The sequence below is a fragment of the Oncorhynchus clarkii genome, chromosome 2, assembly GCF_045791955.1.
Source record: "Oncorhynchus clarkii lewisi isolate Uvic-CL-2024 chromosome 2, UVic_Ocla_1.0, whole genome shotgun sequence".
NCBI lineage: Eukaryota > Metazoa > Chordata > Actinopteri > Salmoniformes > Salmonidae > Oncorhynchus > Oncorhynchus clarkii.
In genome coordinates this window covers 91344039-91369654 of record NC_092148.1, presented here as the reverse complement: position 1 = coordinate 91369654, position 25616 = coordinate 91344039, and the positions used below count along the sequence as shown (strand labels likewise).

The window sequence follows — 25616 nt, the reverse complement described above, 5'->3', positions numbered from 1 at the left end:
GGTCTACTACACCTGTTGTATTCAGCATTTCACTGTAAGGTCTACTACACCTGTTGTATTCAGCATTTCACTGTGAGGTCTACTACACCTGTTGTATTCAGCATTTCACTGTAAGGTCTACCTACACCTGTTGTATTCAGCATTTCACTGTGAGGTCTACTACACCTGTTGTATTCAGCATTTCACTGTAAGGTCTACTACACCTGTTGTATTCAGCATTTCACTGTAAGGTCTACTACACCTGTTGTATTCAGCATTTCACTGTGAGGTCTACTACACCTGTTGTATTCAGCATTTCACTGTGAGGTCTACTACACCTGTTGTATTCAGCATTTCACTGTAAGGTCTACCTACACCTGTTGTATTCAGCATTACACTGTAAGGTCTACCTACACCTGTTGTATTCAGCATTTCACTGTGAGGTCTACCTACACCTGTTGTATTCAGCATTTCACTGTAAGGTCTACTACACCTGTTGTATTCAGCATTTCACTGTGAGGTCTACTCACCTGTTGTATTCAGCATTTCACTGTAAGGTCTACTACACCTGTTGTATTCAGCATTTCACTGTGAGGTCTACTACACCTGTTGTATTCAGCATTTCACTGAGGTCTACTACACCTGTTGTATTCAGCATTTCACTGTAAGATCTACTACACCTGTTGAATTCAGCATTTCACTGTGAGGTCTACTACACCTGTTGTATTCAGCATTACACTGTAAGGTCTACCTACACCTGTTGTATTCAGCATTTCACTGTGAGGTCTACTACACCTGTTGTATTCAGCATTTCACTGTAAGGTCTACTACACCTGTTGTATTCAGCATTTCACTGTAAGGTCTACTACACCTGTTGTATTAGGCATTTCACTGTGAGGTCTACTACACCTGTTGTATTCAGCATTTCACTGTAAGGTCTACCTACACCTGTTGTATTCAGCATTTCACTGTAAGGTCTACTACACCTGTTGTATTAGGCATTTCACTGTGAGGTCTACTACACCTGTTGTATTCAGCATTTCACTGTAAGGTCTACTACACCTGTTGTATTCAGCATTTCACTGTAAGGTCTACCTACACCTGTTGTATTCAGCTTTTCACTGTAAGGTCTACTACACCTGTTGTATTCAGCATTTCACTGTAAGGTCTACCTACACCTGTTGTATTCAGCATTTCATTGTAAGGTCTACTACACCTGTTGTATTCAGCATTTCACTGTAAGGTGAACTGTAACATTTGATTTAGAGGGATACAGGGTGTGTACATTATTAGGCTTTTGCGTCAGGTCAAACCTAAAAAAAAAAATACCTGGTCCAACTGAGGTCCTGTCCTTCTTACCTGGAATCTCTGTTTCTTCTCTGTCATCTCAGTCACTCTGCTGATTAAAGACTGTTCCGCTCCCTGCATCTTCTTCATCTCCTGTTTCAGGTTCCCCTGCAAGACAAAAACACAGTGCCGTCATCCTGCCGTCAATAGAAAACATGCTTTAGCTCTCTGGAACACGTATTTATACTATAACGCGTGTGATATGTTTATTCACCACTAACGATCCTTAGACAACATTAATACTACGGCTCATACAACTGGGATGTGATCAGGTATTTTTGTGGTGTGTTGGTATGTGTGTTTGGTAAACACACCTCTGTTTCTCACCCTCAGCTCCCTCTCGGCCTCTCTGATGCTGACGCAAGCGTGGTCCCGGTGCGACCCGATCACGGTACACACGGTACAGACACACACACACACTACACTGACGGCAGTAGATTCGGTTCATCTCCTGGTGTTCCGGGCACCTGATGACAATGTAAGTTATACTTCAGCTTGCTGCCAGTTGTTTAATGATTTGTCATATAATAAATTAAATAAAACAATCGTCAACTTTAAATGAAATGTTGAAACACAAAGTATTTACAGGAATTCAAGACTTTACTGCAAATACCGTCCAAAGTTGTTAGGAATTTCACTTTGTGCAGCTCTGAAAAGGAAATTCAATTGAGATTCTCCCCAAATAAGAGTGAAACTTTACCTCCAGGGTGAGGTGTCCTCCACAGGGGGTACCAGGGTGTGGCTCTGGAAGACAGGGGACTCCAGGTGAGGCCGGAGGTGGTCGGAGCACATGGAGGCTCCACACACCAGGCAGGTCTTCACCGCAGGGAGAGAGCCCTGGCTGGGGCAATAGTGGCAGGGTAGGAAGATCTCCCTAGAGGTTTGACGAGCCAGGCTGGGGGACAGGTTGGTACGTCCAGGGGACAGGTTGTTGGTAGCACGGGTAGGAGAGGTGGAGGTGCCGATTGGACCAGATCTGTTGGAGATCTCTGGAAGAGGCTCCCGCTCAGCTTCAAATCAAATCAAATGTATTTATATAGCCCTTCGTACATCAGCTGATATCTCAAAGTGCTGTACAGAAACCCAGCCTAAAACCCCAAACAGCAAGCAATGCAGGTGTAGAAGCACGGTGGCTAGGAAAAACTCCCTAGAAAGGCCAAAACCTAGGAAGAAACCTAGAGAGGAACCAGGCTATGTGGGGTGGCCAGTCCTCTTCTGGCTGTGCCGGGTGGAGATTATAACAAAACATGGTCAAGATGTTCAAATGTTCATAAATGACCAGCATGGTCGAATTATAATAAGGCAGAATAGTTGAAACTGGAGCAGCAGCACAGTCAGGTGGACTGGGGACAGCAAGGAGTCATCATGTCAGGTAGTCCTGGGGCATGGTCCTATGGCTCAGGTCAGTTGAAACTGGAGCAGCAGCACAGCCAGGTGGACTGGGGACAGCAAGGAGTCATCATGTCAGGTAGTCCTGGGGCATGGTCCTAGGGCTCAGGTCCTCCGAGAGAGAGAAAGAGAGAAGGAGAGAATTAGAGAACGCACACTTAGATTCACACAGGACACCGAATAGGACAGGAGAAGTACTCCAGATATAACAAACTGACCCTAGCCCCCCGACACATAAACTACTGCAGCATAAATACTGGAGGCTGAGACAGGAGGGGTCAGGAGACACTGTGGCCCCATCCGAGGACACCCCCGGACAGGGCCAAACAGGAAGGATATAACCCCACCCACTTTGCCAAAGCACAGCCCCCACAACACTAGAGGGATATCTTCAACCACCAACTTACCATCCTGAGACAAGGCTGAGTATAGCCCACAAAGACCTCCGCCACGGCACAGCCCAAGGGGGGGGGGCGCCAACCCAGACAGGATGACCACATCAGTGACTCAACCCACTCAGGTGACGCACCCCCTCCAGGGACGGCATGAGAGAGCCCCAGTAAAGCCAGTGACTCAGCCCCTGTAATAGGGTTAGAGGCAGAGAATCCCAGTGGAAAGAGGGGAACCGGCCAGGCAGAGACAGCAAGGGCGGTTCGTTGCTCCAGAGCCTTTCCGTTCACCCTCCCACTCCTGGGCCAGACTACACTCAATCATATGACCCACTGAAGAGATGAGTCTTCAGTAGAGACTTAAAGGTTGAGACCGAGTTTGCGTCTCTGACATGGGTAGGCAGACCGTTCCATAAAAATGGAGCTCTATAGGAGAAAGCCCTGCCTCCAGCTGTTTGCTTAAAAATTCCAGGGACAATTAGGAGGCCTGCGTCTTGTGACCGTAGCGTACGTGTAGGTATGTACGGCAGGACCAAATCAGAGAGATAGGTAGGAGCAAGCCCATGTAATGCTTTGTAGGTTAGCAGTAAAACCTTGAAATCAGCCCTTGCTTTGACAGGAAGCCAGTGTAGAGAGGCTAGCACTGGAGTAATATGATCAAATTTTTTGGTTCTAGTCAGGATTCTAGCAGCCGTATTTAGCACTAACTGAAGTTTATTTAGTGCTTTATCCGGGTAGCCGGAAAGTAGAGCATTGCTGTAGTCTAACCTGGAAGTGACAAAAGCATGGATTAATTTTTCTGCATCATTTTTGGACAGAAAGTTTCTGATTTTTGCAATGTTACAGAGATGGAAAAAAGCTGTCCTTGAAATGGTCTTGATATGTTCTTCAAAAGAGAGATCAGGGTCCAGAGTAACGCCAAGGTCCTTCACAGTTTTATTTGAGACGACTGTACAACCATTAAGATTAATTGTCAGATTCAACAGAAGATCTCTTTGTTTCTTGGGACCTAGAACAAGCATCTCTGTTTTGTCCGAGTTTAAAAGTAGAAAGTTTGCAGCCATCCACTTCCTTATGTCTGAAACACATTCTTCTAGCAAGGGCAATTTTGGGGCTTCACCATGTTTAATTGAAATGTACAGCTGTGTGTCATCCGCATAGCAGTGAAAGTTAACATTATGTTTTCGAATGACATCCCCAAGAGGTAAAATATATAGTGAAAACAATAGTGGTCCTAAAACGGAACCTTGAGGAACACCGACATTTACAGTTGATTTGTCAGAGGACAAACCATTCACAGAGACAAACTGATATCTTTCCGACAGATAAGATCTAAACCAGGCCAGAACTTGTCCGTGTAGACCAATTTGGGTTTCCAATCTCTCCAAAAGAATGTGGTGATCGATGGTATCAAAAGCAGCACTAAGGTCTAGGAGCACGAGGACAGATGCAGAGCCTCGGTCCGATGCCATTAAAATGTCATTTACGACCTTCACAAGTGCCGTCTCAGTGCTATGATGGGGTCTAAAACCAGACTGAAGCATTTCGTATACATTGTTTGTCTTCAGGAAGGCAGTGAGTTGTTGCGCAACAGCCTTTTCTAAAATTTTTGAGAGGAATGGAAGATTCGATATAGGCCGATAGTTTTTTATATTTTCTGGGTCAAGCTTCAACAGGCTTCTCCTTCGTAGGGGTGACTAAACGTAAATGGGTTGTTATGGTCGTTTCAGCAGGATTCTTGGCGGGTGTGTACGGATCTCTTGCAGGGGGTAGAGGTGGGTCCAGCTCAACGATGGTGATTCTTCTTGGCGATGTGTTGGTCATGTGACCTGCTGCTGCTTCAGGTGATTTTCTAGGGTCATTCAGTGGTTCTCTTGTAAGAGGTTCTGTTGCAGCAGGGGGTTCATCCAGCTCAATGGGTGGGTCTCTCCTAGGGGACCTAGACCTATCACGTGTCAGGTCCGGACCTCTGACGGCGACGGACGCAGTACTAGGCGGTTTGGTTGCTAAGGAGAATGGTGCTGCTGGCACCTCCTCCTCACTGGACAACTCGACGTCAGACGACGTGTTCTGATTGGCTGAAGAGGAGGAAGAGGAAGTGGCGGGTCTCTTACGGTCACCAGACCTTCCCCTGGAGTGGGAGGAAGAGGAGCTGCCAGTGGCTTGTCTCTTGTTGTCGTGAAGATGGCCTCCTGGGACAGGAGAACTGGCTGGTCTCTTCCCTAACAGACGCTTGGATTGAGAGATGGAGGCTCTCTTCCCAAAGGTCCAGCCCGCCGAATTGATCTCAATGACATCCTCTTCATTGGCTCTGCCTTCTATACCCAACACAACATACATAACACAAATAAATTAGTAGTGATTAGGCCTACTTAGGTTACATCAAAAGGACACAAACCTAGCTAAATCAAATTGTATTTGTCACAGCACAGAATACAACAGGTGTAGACTAAGCGAAATGCTTGCTTTACAAGCCCTTCCCAATGATGCAGAGTTACAAAATGATGAGAAATATCATAAATATCATATTATTTTAAGATAGAATAAGGTCGATTGATTTTAAGGCAAGTCAATGGACTTCAGTAGACTTTGACCTGTGTCGTTACTCGTGTGCGTCAGTCAATATAGCGTAATATTGTTGTTAATGTTTCTATCATAGCCAAGTCATCACCACCATATTAAAACAATGTGTTAACGATGTGTTATTGTTTTAAACTGTAGGCCTAGTACCATTACACAGGTACATCTTCCCCAGCAGTAGCCTAACTTTGGAAATGTTCGTTCCCATGACTAGTCAGCGAACCTGGGGTGTATTTATTACGTCTTGGAACGGAAACCGTTTACCGTTTATGAACCAAACAGAGCAAACGGAATGAAGCGTGGAGGGACCTATCAGAATTGGTCCAATATTAAATTCTCGTTTTCGTTGCAAAAGGTTTTCCGTTTGAAATAAACGGTTTGTGTTGCAAAACGTTTTGTAACAGAATCGGCGTAATGAATAAACCCCTGTATCGTTGTCCCCAGCCTAATTGCGCATGGGCAGAAGTGTCTGGTGTATTCGGGAAGTTACCTGTGGCTGAGCTGGTGCGTGTATGTGCAGGCGCTTCATGTCGCCACGGACTTGCGGTAGTGTCTCTCTTGAACCCCACCGGTAATGTCTTGTACTCCTCCTTGCATTCGGGGCAGTAGTATGGACCGGTGGGCGAACCACTCCATAACTCCTGTATACAGCAGTAGCAGAAAATATGTTTGCATCTCAGCGCAGTCGGATTCCGACATATACCGTGGCACAAAGGACACACCGAGGGCTCGCAGTCCGGGGTCGGCAACGACTGACCCATTTTGCCCAGTAAAAAACTATATTTGTTACGTTTTTTTGTCAACAACACGACAGGCTCGACCTCCAGGAAACGAAACCGTAAAATTAGGAGGAGCCAAGTGTTTGAATTACGTCCCCAGTGTAGTCCTGCACACTGCGCCCCACTCTTAAAGGTACAGGAAAACAATGTCTTCTCTGACCCAAATACATGTAGCTCGTTAGGTCGACAGATCAAACTACGCAGAGGTCTGCACTAGTGTCATCATTTGAAGAAAACATACACACGAGGAAAAAGCATGCGTACCTGTTGCCCTACCCGGCAGTTTCAGGATTGCTGTGATTGTAAGGTACCCAAGGGGTTAAAAGCATACTGGCCTCTCACCATTTTAACGTCACATGAAATACATTTTGAAAGGCTTGTAAACATAGATTGTGGAAGTTAATCTCTGAACATAGGTCTACTCTAACCTTTCAATTATTTCTTCATCTGGTTTACTAAACAATTCCAATACGTTTTCTGTGTTTCATTCATGGTTTAAATTCTCCAAAGTGGCCTGGGCTTCTGGAGCTCAGACGTGCAGTAGTACGTGTAGAAACAGATAGGTCGCGTTATGAAGTGTCTGTCCTATAGCAGGTCGCGTTTTGAAGTGTCTGTCCTATAGCAGGTCGCGTTTTGAAGTGTCTGTCCTATAGCAGGTCGCGTTTTGAAGTGTCTGTCCTATAGCAGGTCGCGTTTTGAAGTGTCTGTCCTATAGCAGGTCGCGTTTTGAAGTGTCTGTCCAATAGCAGGTCGCGTTTTGAAGTTTCTGTCCAATAGCAGGCCACGTTTTGAAGTGTCTGTCCTATAGCAGGCCACGTTTTGAAGTGTCTGTCCAATAGCGGCCTTTTTCCAAACTGGGTCCTGGGGATCCCAAGGGTTGAACGTTTAGTTTTTTTGCCCCCAGCGCTACACAGCTGACTTAAAATAATAAATTCATCATCAAGCTCTTATTATTTGAATCAGCTGTGGTTTGTGTGGTTCTAGGGGGGGAAAAACTAAATGTTAATCTCCTCCCCAGTCCCACTCGTGCTTAGGTGTTTCTGAGTGTACTGATATATAAAAGTAGGACACATGACATCACAGACACTTTTTTTTTTTTCTAAAACAATTTATATGCAGAGTTGTGTCTATTGTTGCCCTCTTATTGGCTAGAATGGACCCACCCACCCACCATCCTGTCTCAGCCTCCAGTATTTATGCTGCAGTAGTTTATGTGTCGGGGGGCTAGGGTCAGTTTGTTATATCTGGAGTACTTCTCCTGTCCTATTCAGTGTCCTGTGTGAATCTAAGTGTGCGTTCTCTAATTCTCTCCTTCTCTCTTTCTTTCTCTCTCTCGGAGGACCTGAGCCCTAGGACCATGCCCCAGGACTGCCTGACATGATGACTCCTTGCTGTCCCCAGTCCACCTGGCCGTGCTGCTGCTCCAGTTTCAACTGTTCTGCCTTATTATTATTCGACCATGCTGGTCATTTATGAACATTTGAACATCTTGGCCATGTTCTGTTATAATCTCCACCCGGCACAGCCAGAAGAGGACTGGCCATCCCACATATGCTCTCTCTAATTCTCTCTTTCTTTCTCTCTCTCGGAGGACCTGAGCCCTAGGACCATGCCCCAGGAATACCTGACATGATGACTCCTTGCTGTCCCCAGTCCACCTGACTGTGCTGCTGCTCCAGTTTAAACTGTTCTGCCTTATTATTATTCGACCATGCTGGTCATTTATGAACATTTGAACATCTTGGCCATGTTATGTTATAATCTCCACCCGGCACAGCCAGAAGAGGACTGGCCACCCCACATAGCCTGGTTCCTCTCTAGGTTTCTTCCTAGGTTTTGGCCTTTCTAGGGAGTTTTTCCTAGCCACCGTGCTTCTACACCTGCATTGCTTGCTGTTTGGGGTTTTAGGCTGGGTTTCTGTACAGCACTTTGAGATATCAGCTGATGTACGAAGGGCTATATAAATACATTTGATTTGATTTGACCTGATCTTGCCTCCTCCCGACCGCCTTCCATGTTTTAAGACACGTTATTTTAGAGCTGCGACACACTGGTCTGGACAGGAGGCCTTTTGTAAAAAAGGCAGCATTTGCTCAGAATTGGAGCCGACACATTGGTTGGTTCTCTCAACAACAACAACAGGACTTTGTGTTAGCCAGACTAACTCATAGGTGAGTCCCATACTGGCATGTTAAGTCAGGGAGAATTAATAAAGTGCTATAATGGCAGAGGGTTTCAACCACACCACCTCTTACAAATTGGATCTGACAGAACATTGTAACGACCCTGGGTTTATAAGCGAGGATATCGACTCTGCCTCCCGAGCATTGCTTTTGCGTCACAGTCGATAGCGCGCTGGACTAGAAGGTCGAGGGTTCGAGACCTGCTCCCTGCCTGTTTCATTACAATGTGAATGTTCTAAATATAAAACAAGGAAAGAAGACACCCCATGCTGAAATGTACAGAACCTGGTATTCCCAGGCAGTCAGCCGGCCAAGTACTAAACAAGCCCAACCCTGCTTAGCAGCCGAGGTCGGGCGGTTTCAGGCTAGTATGGCCGTAAGCAAAGGAGTAACTCTTTCTACACGATAAAAAGTTGATGAGTCCGTGGAATGGACCTCTTCCAATTCCTCTCTGTTTAACTTTTATTTCACCTTTATTTAACTCGGCAAGTCAGTTAAGAACAAATTCTTATTTACAATGACGGCCTACCAGAAGGTTAAAAGGCCTCCTGCGGGGACGGGGGCTGGGATAAATATAAATCTAGGACAAAACACACATGACAAAAGAGACAACACAACACTACATAAAGAGAGACCAAAGATAACATAGCATGACAGAAACACATGACAACACAGCATGGTAGCAGCACATCATGGCAGAAACACATGACAACACAGCATGGTAGCAGCACATCATGGCAGAAACACATGACAACACAGCATGGTAGCAGCACATCATGGCAGAAACACATGCCAACACAGCATGGTAGCAGCACAACATGCCAACACAACATGGTAGCAACACAACATGGCAGCACAACATGGTAGCAACACAACATTGCAGCAACACAACATGGTAGCAGCACAAAACAGGGTGCCAACATTGGGCAAATGACAACAGCACAAAGGACAAGAAGGTAGAGACAACAAAACATCACGCAAATTGAAATGTCTTTCAATATTGGCTTTACAGAAATATTTAAATAGAGATTGACAGCTTCTAGTGTAAAAAAAAAAAAGCATGTAGAGGTCTAATTTTTATCATAAGTACACTTCAACTGTGAGAAACGGAATCTTAAACAAAAATCCAGAATATCACATTGTATGATTTTGAAGTAATTAATTAGCATTTTATTGCATGACATAAGTATTTGATACATCAGAAAAGCAGAACTTAATATTTGGTACAGAAGCTTTTGTTTGCAATTACAGAGATCATACGTTTCCTGTAGTTCTTGACCAGGTTTGCACACACTGCAGTAGGGATTTTGGCCCACTCCTCCATACAGACTCCTCCACTCCTCCAGATCCTTCAGGTTTCGGGGCTGTCGCTGGGCAATACGGACTTTCAGCTCCCTCCAAAGATTTTCTATTGGGTTCAGGTCTGGAGACTGGCTAGGCCACTCCAGGACCTTGAGATGCTTCTTACGGAGCCGCTCCTTAGTTGCCCTGGCTGTGTGTTTCGGGTCGTTGTCATGCTGGAAGACACAGCCATGACCCATCTTCAATGCTCTTACTGAGGGAAGGAGGTTGTTGGCCAAGATCTCGCGATACATGGCCCAATCCATCCTCCCCTCAATACGGTGCAGTCTTCCTGTCCCCTTTGCAGAAAAGCATCCCCAAAGAATGATGTTTCCACCTCCATGCTTCACGGTTGGGATGATGTTCTTGGGGTTGTACTCATCCTTCTTCATCCAAACACGGCGAGTGGAGTTTAGACCAAAAATATATATTTTTGTCTCATCAGACCACATGACCTTCTCCCATTCCTGGATTCCCATCTCCTGTTTCAGGTTCCCCTGCAAGACAAAAACACAGTGCCGTCATCCTGCCGTCAATAGAAAACATGCTTTAGCTCTCTGGAACACGTATTTATACTATAACGCGTGTGATATGTTTATTCACCACTAACGATCCTTAGACAACATTAATACTACGGCTCATACAACTGGGATGTGATCAGGTATTTTTGTGGTGTGTTGGTATGTGTGTTTGGTAAACACTCCTCTGTTTCTCACCCTCAGCTCCCTCTCGGCCTCTCTGATGCTGACGCAAGCGTGGTCCCGGTGCGACCCGATCACGGTACACACGGTACAGACACACACACTACACTGACGGCAGTAGATTCGGTTCATCTCCTGGTGTTCCGGGCACCTGATGACAATGTAAGTTATACTTCAGCTTGCTGCCAGTTGTTTAATGATTTGTCATATAATAAATTAAATAAAACAATCGTCAACTTTAAATGAAATGTTGAAACACAAAGTATTTACAGGAATTCAAGACTTTACTGCAAATACCGTCCAAAGTTGTTAGGAATTTCACTTTGTGCAGCTCAGAAAAGGAAATTCAATTGAGATTCTCCCCAAATAAGAGTGAAACTTTACCTCCAGGGTGAGGTGTCCTCCACAGGGGGTACCAGGGTGTGGCTCTGGAAGACAGGGGACTCCAGGTGAGGCCGGAGGTGGTCGGAGCACATGGAGGCTCCACACACCAGGCAGGTCTTCACCGCAGGGAGAGAGCCCTGGCTGGGGCAATAGTGGCAGGGTAGGAAGATCTCCCTAGAGGTTTGACGAGCCAGGCTGGGGGACAGGTTGGTACGTCCAGGGGACAGGTTGTTGGTAGCACGGGTAGGAGAGGTGGAGGTGCCGATTGGACCAGATCTGTTGGAGATCTCTGGAAGAGGCTCCCGCTCAGCTTCAAATCAAATCAAATGTATTTATATAGCCCTTCGTACATCAGCTGATATCTCAAAGTGCTGTACAGAAACCCAGCCTAAAACCCCAAACAGCAAGCAATGCAGGTGTAGAAGCACGGTGGCTAGGAAAAACTCCCTAGAAAGGCCAAAACCTAGGAAGAAACCTAGAGAGGAACCAGGCTATGTGGGGTGGCCAGTCCTCTTCTGGCTGTGCCGGGTGGAGATTATAACAAAACATGGTCAAGATGTTCAAATGTTCATAAATGACCAGCATGGTCGAATTATAATAAGGCAGAATAGTTGAAACTGGAGCAGCAGCACAGTCAGGTGGACTGGGGACAGCAAGGAGTCATCATGTCAGGTAGTCCTGGGGCATGGTCCTATGGCTCAGGTCAGTTGAAACTGGAGCAGCAGCACAGCCAGGTGGACTGGGGACAGCAAGGAGTCATCATGTCAGGTAGTCCTGGGGCATGGTCCTAGGGCTCAGGTCCTCCGAGAGAGAGAAAGAGAGAAGGAGAGAATTAGAGAACGCACACTTAGATTCACACAGGACACCGAATAGGACAGGAGAAGTACTCCAGATATAACAAACTGACCCTAGCCCCCCGACACATAAACTACTGCAGCATAAATACTGGAGGCTGAGACAGGAGGGGTCAGGAGACACTGTGGCCCCATCCGAGGACACCCCCGGACAGGGCCAAACAGGAAGGATATAACCCCACCCACTTTGCCAAAGCACAGCCCCCACAACACTAGAGGGATATCTTCAACCACCAACTTACCATCCTGAGACAAGTCTGAGTATAGCCCACAAAGACCTCCGCCACGGCACAGCCCAAGGGGGGGGGGCGCCAACCCAGACAGGATGACCACATCAGTGACTCAACCCACTCAGGTGACGCACCCCCTCCAGGGACGGCATGAGAGAGCCCCAGTAAAGCCAGTGACTCAGCCCCTGTAATAGGGTTAGAGGCAGAGAATCCCAGTGGAAAGAGGGGAACCGGCCAGGCAGAGACAGCAAGGGCGGTTCGTTGCTCCAGAGCCTTTCCGTTCACCCTCCCACTCCTGGGCCAGACTACACTCAATCATATGACCCACTGAAGAGATGAGTCTTCAGTAGAGACTTAAAGGTTGAGACCGAGTTTGCGTCTCTGACATGGGTAGGCAGACCGTTCCATAAAAATGGAGCTCTATAGGAGAAAGCCCTGCCTCCAGCTGTTTGCTTAAAAATTCCAGGGACAATTAGGAGGCCTGCGTCTTGTGACCGTAGCGTACGTGTAGGTATGTACGGCAGGACCAAATCAGAGAGATAGGTAGGAGCAAGCCCATGTAATGCTTTGTAGGTTAGCAGTAAAACCTTGAAATCAGCCCTTGCTTTGACAGGAAGCCAGTGTAGAGAGGCTAGCACTGGAGTAATATGATCAAATTTTTTGGTTCTAGTCAGGATTCTAGCAGCCGTATTTAGCACTAACTGAAGTTTATTTAGTGCTTTATCCGGGTAGCCGGAAAGTAGAGCATTGCTGTAGTCTAACCTGGAAGTGACAAAAGCATGGATTAATTTTTCTGCATCATTTTTGGACAGAAAGTTTCTGATTTTTGCAATGTTACAGAGATGGAAAAAAGCTGTCCTTGAAATGGTCTTGATATGTTCTTCAAAAGAGAGATCAGGGTCAGGGAGAGAGCCCTGGCTGGGGCAATAGTGGCAGGGTAGAAAGGTCTCCCTAGAGGTTTGACGAGCCAGGCTGGGGGACAGGTTGGTACGTCCAGGGGACAGGTTGTTGGCAGCACGGGTAGGAGAGGTGGAGGTGCCGATTGGACCAGATCTGTTGGAGATCTCTGGAAGAGGCTCCCGCTCAGCTTCAACAGGCTTCTCCTTCGTAGGGGTGACTAAACGTAAATGGGTTGTTATGGTCGTTTCAGCAGGATTCTTGGCGGGTGTGTACGGATCTCTTGCAGGGGGTGGAGGTGGGTCCAGCTCAACGGTGGTGATTCTTCTTGGCGATGTGTTGGTCATGTGACCTGCTGCTGCTTCAGGTGATTTTCTAGGGTCATTCAGTGGTTCTCTTGTAAGAGGTTCTGTTGCAGCAGGGGGTTCGTCCAGCTCAATGGGTGGGTCTCTCCTAGGGGACCTAGACCTATCACGTGTCAGGTCCGGACCTCTGACGGCGACGGACGCAGTACTAGGCGGTTTGGTTGCTAAGGAGAATGGTGCTGCTGGCACCTCCTCCTCACTGGACAACTCGACGTCAGACGACGTGTTCTGATTGGCTGAAGAGGAGGAAGAGGAAGTGGCGGGTCTCTTACGGTCACCAGACCGTCCCCTGGAGTGGGAGGAAGAGGAGCTGCCAGTGGCTTGTCTCTTGTTGTCGTGAAGATGGCCTCCTGGGACAGGAGAACTGGCTGGTCTCTTCCCTAACAGACGCTTGGATTGAGAGATGGAGGCTCTCTTCCCAAGGGTCCAGCCCGCCAAATTTATCTCAATGACATCCTCTTCATTGGCTCTGCCTTCTATACCCAACACAACATACATAACACAAATAAATTAGTAGTGATTAGGCCTACTTAGGTTACATCAAAAGGACACAAACCTAGCTAAATCAAATTGTATTTGTCACAGCACAGAATACAACAGGTGTAGACTTTAAGCGAAATGCTTGCTTTACAAGCCCTTCCCAATGATGCAGAGTTACAAAATGATGGGAAATATCATAAATATCATATTATTTTAAGATAGAATAAGGTCGATTGATTTTAAGGCAAGTCAATGGACTTCAGTAGACTTTGACCTGTGTCGTTACTCGTGTGCGTCAGTCAATATAGCGTAATATTGTTGTTAATGTTTCTATCATAGCCAAGTCATCACCACCATATTAAAACAATGTGTTAACGATGTGTTATTGTTTTAAACTGTAGGCCTAGTACCATTACACAGGTACATCTTCCCCAGCAGTAGCCTAACTTTGGAAATGTTCGTTCCCATGACTAGTCAGCGAACCTGGGGTGTATTTATTACGTCTTGGAACGGAAACCGTTTACCGTTTATGAACCAAACAGAGCAAACGGAATGAAGCGTGGAGGGACCTATCAGAATTGGTCCAATATTAAATTCTCGTTTTCGTTGCAAAAGGTTTTCCGTTTGAAATAAACGGTTTGTGTTGCAAAACGTTTTGTAACAGACCAAACGTTTTGCAACAGAATCGGCGTAATGAATAAACCCCTGTATCGTTGTCCCCAGCCTAATTGCGCATGGGCAGAAGTGTCTGGTGAATTCGGGAAGTTACCTGTGGCTGAGCTGGTGCGTGTATGTGCAGGTGCTTCATGTCGCCACGGACTTGCGGTAGTGTCTCTCTTGAACCCCACCGGTAATGTCTTGTACTCCTCCTTGCACTCGGGGCAGTAGTATGGACCGGTGGGCGAACCACTCCATAACTCCTGTATACAGCAGTAGCAGAAAATATGTTTGCATCTCAGCGCAGTCGGATTCCGACATATACCGTGGCACAAAGGACACACCGAGGGCTCGCAGTCCGGGGTCGGCAACGACTGACCCATTTTGCCCAGTAAAAAACTATATTTGTTACGTTTTTTTGTCAACAACACGACAGGCTCGAACTCCAGGAAACGAAACCGTAAAATTAGGAGGAGCCAAGTGTTTGAATTACGTCCCCAGTGTAGTCCTGCACACTGCGCCCCACTCTTAAAGGTACAGGAAAACAATGTCTTCTCTGACCCAAATACATGTAGCTCGTTAGGTCGACAGATCAAACTACGCAGAGGTCTGCACTAGTGTCATCATTTGAAGAAAACATACACACGAGGAAAAAGCATGCGTACCTGTTGCCCTACCCGGCAGTTTCAGGATGGCTGTGATTGTAAGGTACCCAAGGGGTTAAAATCATACTGGCCTCTCACCATTTTAACGTCACATGAAATACATTTTGAATGGCTTGTAAACATAGATTGTGGAAGTTAATCTCTGAACATAGGTCTACTCTAACCTTTCAATTATTTCTTCATCTGGTTTACTAAACAATTCCAATACGTGTTCTGTGTTTCATTCATAGTTTAAATTCTCCAAAGTGGCCTGGGCTTCTGGAGCTCAGACGTGCAGTAGTACGTGTAGAAACAGATAGGTCGCGTTTTGAAGTGTCTGTCCTATAGCAGGTCGCGTTTTGAAGTGTCTGTCCTATAGCAGGTCGCGTTTTGAAGTGTCTGTCCTATAGCAGGTCGCGTTTTGAAGTGTCTGTCCTATAGCAGGCCGCGTTTTTAAGTGTCTGTCCTATAGCAGGCCGCGTTTTGAAGTGTCCTATAGCAGGCCACGTTTTGAAGTGTCTGTCCAATAGCAGGCCGCGTTTTGAAGTGTCTGTCCTATAGCAGGCCACGTTTTGAAGTGTCTGTCCTATAGCAGGCCACGTTTTGAAGTGTCTGTCCTATAGCAGGCCACGTTTTGAAGTGTCTGTCCTATAGCAGGCCACATTTTGAAGTGTCTGTCCTATAGCAGGCCACGTTTTGAAGTGTCTGTCCTATAGCAGGCCGCGTTTTGAAGTGTGTCCAATAGCAGGCCACGTTTTGAAGTGTCTGTCCAATAGCGGCCTTTTTCCAAACTGGGTCCTGGGGATCCCAAGGGTTGAACGTTTTAGTTTTTTTGCCCCCAGCGCTACACAGCTGACTTAAAATAATAAATTCATCATCAAGCTCTTATTATTTGAATCAGCTGTGGTTTGTGTGGTTCTAGGGGGGGAAAAACTAAATGTTAATCTCCTCCCCAGTCCCACTCGTGCTTAGGTGTTTCTGAGTGTACTGATATATAAAAGTAGGACACATGACATCACGGACACTTTTTTTTTTTTCTAAAACAATTTATATGCAGAGTTGTGTCTATTGTTGCCCTCTTATTGGCTAGAATGGACCCACCCACACACCATCCTGTCTCAGCCTCCAGTATTTATGCTGCAGTAGTTTATGTGTCGGGGGGCTAGGGTCAGTTTGTTATATCTGGAGTACTTCTCCTGTCCTATTCGGTGTCCTGTGTGAATCTAAGTGTGCGTTCTCTAATTCTCTCCTTCTCTCTTTCTTTCTCTCTCTCGGAGGACCTGAGCCCTAGGACCATGCCCCAGGACTACCTGACATGATGACTCCTTGCTGTCCCCAGTCCACCTGGCCGTGCTGCTGCTCCAGTTTCAATTGTTCTGCCTTATTGTTATTCGACCATGCTGGTCATTTATGAACATTTGAACATCTTGGCCATGTTCTGTTATAATCTCCACCCGGCACAGCCAGAAGAGGACTGGCCATCCCACATATGCTCTCTCTAATTCTCTCTTTCTTTCTCTCTCTCGGAGGACCTGAGCCCTAGGACCATGCCCCAGGAATACCTGACATGATGACTCCTTGCTGTCCCCAGTCCACCTGACTGTGCTGCTGCTCCAGTTTCAACTGTTCTGCCTTATTATTATTCGACCATGCTGGTCATTTATGAACATTTGAACATCTTGGCCATGTTATGTTATAATCTCCACCCGGCACAGCCAGAAGAGGACTGGCCACCCCACATAGCCTGGTTCCTCTCTAGGTTTCTTCCTAGGTTTTGGCCTTTCTAGGGAGTTTTTCCTAGCCACCGTGCTTCTACACCTGCATTGCTTGCTGTTTGGGGTTTTAGGCTGGGTTTCTGTACAGCACTTTGAGATATCAGCTGATGTACGAAGGGCTATATAAATACATTTGATTTGATTTGACCTGATCTTGCCTCCTCCCGACCGCCTTCCATGTTTTAAGACACGTTATTTTAGAGCTGTGACACACTGGTCTGGACAGGAGGCCTTTTGTAAAAAAAGGCAGCATTTGCTCAGAATTGGAGCCGACACATTGGTTGGTTCTCTCAACAACAACAACAACAACAGGACTTTGTGTTAGCCAGACTAACTCATAGGTGAGTCCCATACTGGCATGTTAAGTCAGGGAGCATTAATAAAGTGCTATAATGGCAGAGGGTTTCAACCACACCACCTCTTACAAATTGGATCTGACAGAACATTGTAACGACCCTGGGTTTATAAGCGAGGATATCGACTCTGCCTCCCGAGCATTGCTTTTGCGTCACAGTCGATAGCGCGCTGGACTTCGGGCTAGAAGGTCGAGGGTTCGAGACCTGCTCCCTGCCTGTTTCATTACAATGTGAATGTTCTAAATATAAAACAAGGAAAGAAGACACCCCATGCTGAAATGTACAGAACCTGGTATTCCCAGGCAGTCAGCCGGCCAAGTACTAAACAAGCCCAACCCTGCTTAGCAGCCGAGGTCGGGCGGTTTCAGGCTAGTATGGCCGTAAGCAAAGGAGTAACTCTTTCTACACGATAAAAAGTTGATGAGTCCGTGGAATGGACCTCTTCCAATTCCTCTCTGTTTAACTTTTATTTCACCTTTATTTAACTCGGCAAGTCAGTTAAGAACAAATTCTTATTTACAATGACGGCCTACCAGAAGGTTAAAAGGCCTCCTGCGGGGACGGGGGCTGGGATAAATATAAATCTAGGACAAAACACACATGACAAAAGAGACAACACAACACTACATAAAGAGAGACCAAAGATAACATAGCATGACAGAAACACATGACAACACAGCATGGTAGCAGCACATCATGGCAGAAACACATGACAACACAGCATGGTAGCAGCACATCATGGCAGAAACACATGACAACACAGCATGGTAGCAGCACATCATGGCAGAAACACATGCCAACACAGCATGGTAGCAGCACAACATGCCAACACAACATGGTAGCAACACAACATGGCAGCACAACATGGTAGCAACACAACATTGCAGCAACACAACATGGTAGCAGCACAAAACAGGGTGCCAACATTGGGCAAATGACAACAGCACAAAGGACAAGAAGGTAGAGACAACAAAACATCACGCAAATTGAAATGTCTTTCAATATTGGCTTTACAGAAATATTTAAATAGAGATTGACAGCTTCTAGTGTAAAAAAAAAAAAGCATGTAGAGGTCTAATTTTTATCATAAGTACACTTCAACTGTGAGAAACGGAATCTTAAACAAAAATCCAGAATATCACATTGTATGATTTTGAAGTAATTAATTAGCATTTTATTGCATGACATAAGTATTTGATACATCAGAAAAGCAGAACTTAATATTTGGTACAGAAGCTTTTGTTTGCAATTACAGAGATCATACGTTTCCTGTAGTTCTTGACCAGGTTTGCACACACTGCAGTAGGGATTTTGGCCCACTCCTCCATACAGACTCCTCCACTCCTCCAGATCCTTCAGGTTTCGGGGCTGTCGCTGGGCAATACGGACTTTCAGCTCCCTCCAAAGATTTTCTATTGGGTTCAGGTCTGGAGACTGGCTAGGCCACTCCAGGACCTTGAGATGCTTCTTACGGAGCCGCTCCTTAGTTGCCCTGGCTGTGTGTTTCGGGTCGTTGTCATGCTGGAAGACACAGCCATGACCCATCTTCAATGCTCTTACTGAGGGAAGGAGGTTGTTGGCCAAGATCTCGCGATACATGGCCCAATCCATCCTCCCCTCAATACGGTGCAGTCTTCCTGTCCCCTTTGCAGAAAAGCATCCCCAAAGAATGATGTTTCCACCTCCATGCTTCACGGTTGGGATGATGTTCTTGGGGTTGTACTCATCCTTCTTCATCCAAACACGGCGAGTGGAGTTTAGACCAAAAATATATATTTTTGTCTCATCAGACCACATGACCTTCTCCCATTCCTGCTCTGGATCATCCAGATGGACATTGGCAAACTTCAGACGGGCCTGGACATGCGCTGGCTTGAGCAGGGGGACCTTGCGTGTGCTGCAGGATTTTAATCCATGACTGCATAGTGTGTTACTGATGGTTTTCTTTGAGACTGTGGTCCCAGCTCTGACCAGGTCCTGCCGTGTAGTTTGGGGCTGATCCCTCACTTTCCTCATGATCGTTGATGCCCCACTAGGTGAGATCTTGCATGGAGCCCCAGACCGAGGGTGATTGACCGTCATCTTGAACTTCTTCCATTTTTCTAATAATTGCGCCAACAGTTGTTGCCTTCTCACCAAGCTGCTTGCCTATTGTCCTGTAGCCCATCCCAGCCTTGTGCAGGTCTACAATTTAACCCTGATGTCCTTACACAGCTATCTGGTCTTGGCCATTGTGGAGAGGTTAGAGTCTGTTTGATTGAGTGTGTGGACAGGTGTCTTTTATACAGGTAACGAGTTCAAACAGGTGCAGTTAATACAGGTAATGAGTGGAGAACAGGAGGGCTTCTTAAAGGAAAACTAACAGGTCTGTGAGAGCCGGAATTCTTACTGGTTGGTAGGTGATCAAATACTTATGTCATGCAATAAAATGCAAATGAATTACTTAAAAATCATACAATATGATTTTCTGGATTTTTGTTTTAGATTCTGTCTTTCACAGTTGAAGTGTACTTATGATAAAAAAAATTACAGGCCTCTTCATGCTTTGTAAGTAGGAAAACCAGCAAAATCGTCAGTTTTTCGGATGACTGCCTTGCCTGGTTTACCAATTACTTTGCAGACAGAGTTCAGTGTGTCAAATCGGAGGGCATGCTGTCCGGTCCTCTGGCAGTCTCTATGGGGGTGCCACAGGGTTCAATCCTCGGGCCGACTCTTTTCTCTGTATGATGATCATCATGATGATGATGTTGCTCTTGCTGCGGGCGATTTCCTGATCCACCTCTACGCAGACGACACCATTCTATATACTTCCGGCCCGTCCTTGGACACAGTGCTATCTAACCTCCAAACGAGCTTCAATGCCATACAACACTCCTTCCGTGGCCTCCAACTGCTCTTAAACGCTAGTAAAACCAAATGCATGCTTTTCAACCGTTCGCTGCCTGCACCCGCACGCCTGACCAGCATCACCACCCTGGATGGTTCCGAGCTTGAATATGTGGACATCTATAAGTACCTAGGTGTCTGGTTAGACTGCAAACTCTCCTTCCAGACTCATATCAAACATCTCCAATCGAAAATCAAATCAAGAGTCGGCTTTCTATTCTGCAACAAAGCCTCCTTCACTCACGCCGCCAAACTTACCCTACTAAAACGGACTATCCTACCGATCCTCGACTTTGGCGATGTCATCTACAAAATTGCTTCCAACACTCTACTCAGCAAACTGGATGCAGTTTATCACAGTGCCATCTGTTTTGTCACTAAAGCACCTTATACCACCCACCACTGCGACTTGTATGCTCTAGTCGGCTGGCCCTACATATTCGTCGCCAGACCCACTGGCTCCAGGTCATCTACAAGTCCATGCTAGGTATAGCTCCGCCTTATCTCAGTTCACTGGTCACGATGGCAACACCCATCCGTAGCACGCGCTCCAGTAGGTGTATCTCACTGATCATCCCTAAAGCCAACACCTCATTTGGCCGCCTTTCGTTCCAGTTCTCTGCTGCCTGTGACTGGAACGAATTGCAAAAATCGCTGAAGTTGGAGACTTTTATCTCCCTCACCAACTTCAAACATCTGCTATCTGAGCAGCTAACCGAGCGCTGCAGCTGTACATAGTCTATCGGTAAACAGCCCACCCATTTTTACCGACCTCATCCCCATACTGTTTTTATTTATTTACTTTTCTGCTCTTTTGCACACCAATATCTCTACCTGTACATGACCATCTGATCATTTATCACTCCAGTGTTGTTAATCTGCAAAATTGTAATTATTCGCCTACCTCCTCATGCCTTTTGCACACAATGTATATAGACTCCCCTTTTTTTTCTACTGTGTTACTGACTTGTTAATTGTTTACTCCATGTGTAACTCTGTGTTGTCTGTTCACACTGCTATGCTTTATCTTGGCCAGGTCGCGGGTTGTAAATGAGAACTTGTGCTCAACTAGCCTACCTGGTTAAATAAAGGTGAAATAAAATAAATACAATTTTTAAAAAAGTGTATCAAATACTTGTTCTCCACACTGTATATCAGATAACATGGACTGCCACTCATACAGGTAAAGACACCAGTACATAACTTACACACATTACAGAGTTCATACTGTATATTGTTATTGTGTATATATTTCCAATCAACCATTTTATTTTTTTAACAACTTTATTACTTAGCTATTTGTGGATATTTTTGTTTAGGAGAGCTTGCAAGTAATCATTTCACTGTACCGTTTACACCCTGTATCCTGTGCACGTGACAAATAAACTTTGATTTGATGATCAACTCACCATTCATATCAGCTGTCATAGTCAATAGAATAGGTGACTGACTTGACCAACACTATCTAGTCATCATTGACATTGACTATTTTCATTTTTGGAAAAATAACGTTCCCGTAGTAAACGGGATATTTTGTCAGGACAAGATGCTAGAATATGCATATAATTGACAGCTTAGGATAGAAAACACTCTAAAGTTTCCAAAACTGTAAAAATATTGTCTGTGAGTAAAACAGAACTGATGTTGCAGGCGAAAGCCTGAGAAAAATCCAATCCGGAAGTGCCTCATGTTTTGAAAGCGCTGCGTTCCAATGCGTCCCTATTGAGCAGTGAATGGGCTATCAACCAGATTACTTTTTCTCCGTATTCACCAAGGTGTCTACAGCATTGTGACGTAGTTTTACGCATTTAGCGGCTACATTGCGCAAGTGGTCACCTGATGCTGCCAGAGTGACTCTCGGGTAAAATACAGAGGTAGCCATTACTCCAATCTGTCCTACTGAAAAACGAATTGTCCCGGTGGATATATTATCGAATAGATATTTGAAAAACACCTTGAGGATTGATTATAAACAACGTTTGCCATGTTTCTGTCGATATTATGGAGCTAATTTGTAATATTTTTCGGCGTTTTCAGTGACCGCAATTGCCGGGCGATTTCTCAGCCAAACATGAAGAAAAAACGGAGCTATTTCTCCTACAAAAATAATCTTTTGGGAAAAAAGGAACATTTTATATCTAACTGGGAGTTTCCTTAGTGGAAACATCCGAAGCTCATCAAAGGTAAACGATTTAATTTGATTGCTTTTCTGATTTCCGTGACCAAGTTACCTGCTGCTAGCTGGACAAAATGCTATGCTAGGCTATCGATAAACTTACACAAATGCTTGTCCTATCTTTGGCTGTAAAGCATATTTTGACAATCTGAGATGACCTGGTGATTAACAAAAGGCTAAGCTGTGTCTCAATATATTTCACTTGTGATTTTCATGAATATGAATATTTTCTAGGGAAATTTATGTCCGTTGCGTTATGCTAATTAGTGTCAGTTGATAATTACGCTCCCTCTTGTGGGATGGGGAGTCACTAGTTAACTACCTCAAATGTAATATCCATCATGATTCTAATAAAAGAACCACCCGGTTAACTTGGTCTACTTTTCCTTTACAACGGCAGAGGGTGCACCGTTCCTGGAGGTACTGCAATACCAGGTCGATGCGTGGAGTGGACGGAGCAAGCCCCTATTCCATCTCCCTATTCCAAAAATCCCTTTAATATATGGTCTACATTTTGAAAATCCATTTACTGTTTTGCAACAGCTCTGTGTCTTATGGACTTTGTTCTAAAAACTCGACAACCTTGTTCCAAGAAAAATGCTTGTAGACGATTGAGAAACTGTAATAGGTTGTTTCCGGATTTAAATAGTACAAGAGTACAGTACCATGAGGGACAAAAATGCTGACAGCACCTGGTATTCCCAGGCAGTCTCCCATCCAAGGACTAACCAGGCCTGACCTTGCTTAGCTTCCGAGACCAGGCGTATTGTAATGTGTATATGATGCACGTAAACACTTCACTGTACTGTTTACACCCTGTATCCTGTGCATGTGACGAATAAACGTTGATGTGATGATCAACTCACCATTCATATCAGCTATCATAGTCAATATACAGTGGGGCAAGAAAGTATTTTGTCCGCCACCAATTGTGCAAGTTCTCCCACTTAAAAAGATGAGAGGCCTGTAATTTTCATCACAGGTACACTTCAACTATGACAGACAAAATGAGAGAGAAAAAATCCAGAAAATCACATTGTAGGATTTTTTTAATGAATTTATTTGCAAATTATGGTGGAAAATAAGTGGGAGAACTTGCACAATTGGTGGCTGACTAAATACTTTTTTGCCTCACTGTATCTCTGCAGTTTTCTTTTCTTCTCTTTGCCAAAATTCATCATCAAAATTCATCATCTCTCCCATGTCTTATTCGACTAGTAGTTGGGATTTCTGAAATGTTTATTGCTTGCCAACATTTTACTCCCTCATCTATGTTTAATGTAACACACATGCATCAATTATTCCTTTCGGGTTGCCTATCCTGACGTGACGTTTGTAGTATAGAAAGTATTTGACTCTAGCCACAAAATGAAGTAAATTAGAAGTGGGGGGAGACTTTCTGCCAAAATACTTGGAACCATTTCCCTGTTTGACCGCTAGGTGTTATGGGTATTATGACTCATACTGTGGTACTCTATTGTAGGCTGTGTGTAGCAGTTAGTGGTTATGATATGAAGGTTTGGCTTGGTAAGGTTTTTTTTTCGCCTGGTCAGACAGCTGATGTGTTGTGCACTGAAGTCCACAAGTGAAGGTTAAAGGTGAGAGGAGGAGAGCACGTAGGTGCCAGAAGGAATTATCCCACGATCAAAGGGATCGTGCTGTTTTGAAAATGATCTGTGTTTGCGTGTGATCAGGGGTGTATTCATTCTGTTGAAAAACGTTTCTTAAAGCGAAAGCAAACGGAACCAAACGGGGATAAACATACCTGAATTTGTCCAATGGAAACTCTCATTTGCAAATGTTGGACTAATGATTACACTCTAGATCAGCTAGATGAAGGCAAGATTGAACAAGGCGGTATTGAATGTGTCAATAATGTCTGTCATCTTGATTACTCAAAAGTCTCTCAACCTGTGTTCACCTACGTTGTAAACTTTCATTCATAGGCTAGGTTGTAGCAGCCTCATGATGGGTACAAGGACAGTATCATGTAGTAGCCTAAACCTAACTTTCAGGATGAATCAAACCAGTGTAGTTTTTATTCATCAATATAAAGTATTTTCTGCGTAATGGCAATTTATGTGCATGATATGAAGTTTGCTGTAGTGACCGACTAAGCTTAATTGTAAAAGTATGCCTCAACAGAGCCATGTTTACAAAAGTGTATTATGCTGAGCACACATTTAGTTAGGCAGCCAGGACCATAGGCCGGGACCACTCCGTAGGACGCATTGTCGGTCTAGCTCTCACTGCAGTCCAGTGCCATGGACATCTTTGAAGTTTGGCCTCTAGTAATTCAGGTGGGCAACTTTATAAAGGCCTCCTCACAATGACCTTATCATGCAAGGCTCTACAGACAGATTTAAAAATACACAGGCTATTCTTGCGTTGATGGTGTATGTATTGAAGTCAACTGGGGCGGCAAATAGCCTAGTAAGAGCATTGGGCCAGTAACTGAGAGGTTGCTGGATCAAATCCCTGAGCTGACAAGGTACAAATCTATTGTTCTGCCCCCTGAACAAGGCAGTTAATCCACTGTTCCTAGGCCGTCATTGAAAATAAGAATTTGTTCTGAATTGACTTGCCTAGTTAAATATATTTTTAAAGTGGTTCAACATTCAAATGCGTTTTGATTGACCACATAGGAGAGGCGACGGTCGGTGGAAGTCTGGCGCCACCAAGTGGACAATTATTTTAGTTCCCTTGTGGCATCAACGCTTCCTGAGATATTATATAAAAGATAACATGTTATGTCAATATTAATTATTTCTTCAACCCCTATTTGCTAGATTATTATTCCAATTTAGCTGTAAATCTGGTTTGAACTCAATAAGGATTTGTCTCGTTTCAGATTGGAGGGCGGATGTCCACGTCACTTTGGAACCTTCCAATGTGTTACATTGTAACAGTGAAAAGTGTCTTTTCCCGACGTTGATCAAATCCCAGTCTATGCCACCATTTTTTAAAAATAGCATCATCTTTGATATTTGTTGTAAAGTGTACAGAGCTCATTTAGGTGTAACCTTTACCGGATTTAACGTGTCTGAGAACGGCACCTTCCTCCCGAAAGCATTGCGGTATCGCTTCTCGGCCTTTTGGCTAAGATCAAGAGCAAGATCGTCTGTATTTCTCGCGGGATCCTCAAAGTGGTGCGATGTCGTCATCGGCCACGTCACAGTCAGCGGCTGCTGGACTGAAGAATACGCTTCGTTTTAATTGGACAG

General features: G+C 45.1%; 2 protein-coding genes and 1 pseudogene across 2 annotated transcripts in view; all 3 read right to left on the bottom strand.

Moving 5' to 3' along the window:
* Positions 1–25616, bottom strand: part of LOC139376309 (nascent polypeptide-associated complex subunit alpha, muscle-specific form-like) — a 75287-nt gene that overhangs the window by 2764 nt on the left and 46907 nt on the right. The gene's annotated exons all lie outside the window — the stretch shown is intronic.
* Positions 9791–15556, bottom strand: LOC139376334 (proteoglycan 4-like). The gene is made up of 5 exons (XM_071118749.1): positions 14668–15556; positions 12919–13894; positions 11073–11873; positions 10704–10839; positions 9791–10484 (listed from the first exon to the last, which is right to left on the bottom strand). The coding sequence occupies exons 1-3, from the start codon at positions 14936–14938 to the stop codon at positions 11867–11869; spliced, it is 1254 nt and encodes a 417-aa protein (XP_070974850.1). The 5' UTR covers positions 14939–15556; the 3' UTR covers positions 9791–10484; positions 10704–10839; positions 11073–11866.
* Positions 22791–23004, bottom strand: LOC139383429 (U2 spliceosomal RNA; annotated as a pseudogene).

Bases quoted from the DNA above. Each gene is read 5' to 3' on its own strand.
- LOC139376334 (XM_071118749.1), bottom strand. From the start codon at position 14,938: ATGGGTCAGTCGTTGCCGACCCCGGACTGCGAGCCCTCGGTGTGTCCT. The intron at 13,895-14,667 runs GTAACTTCCCGA...TGTTGGGTATAG, and splicing joins ACGCACCAGCTCAGCCACAG to AAGGCAGAGCCAATGAAGAG.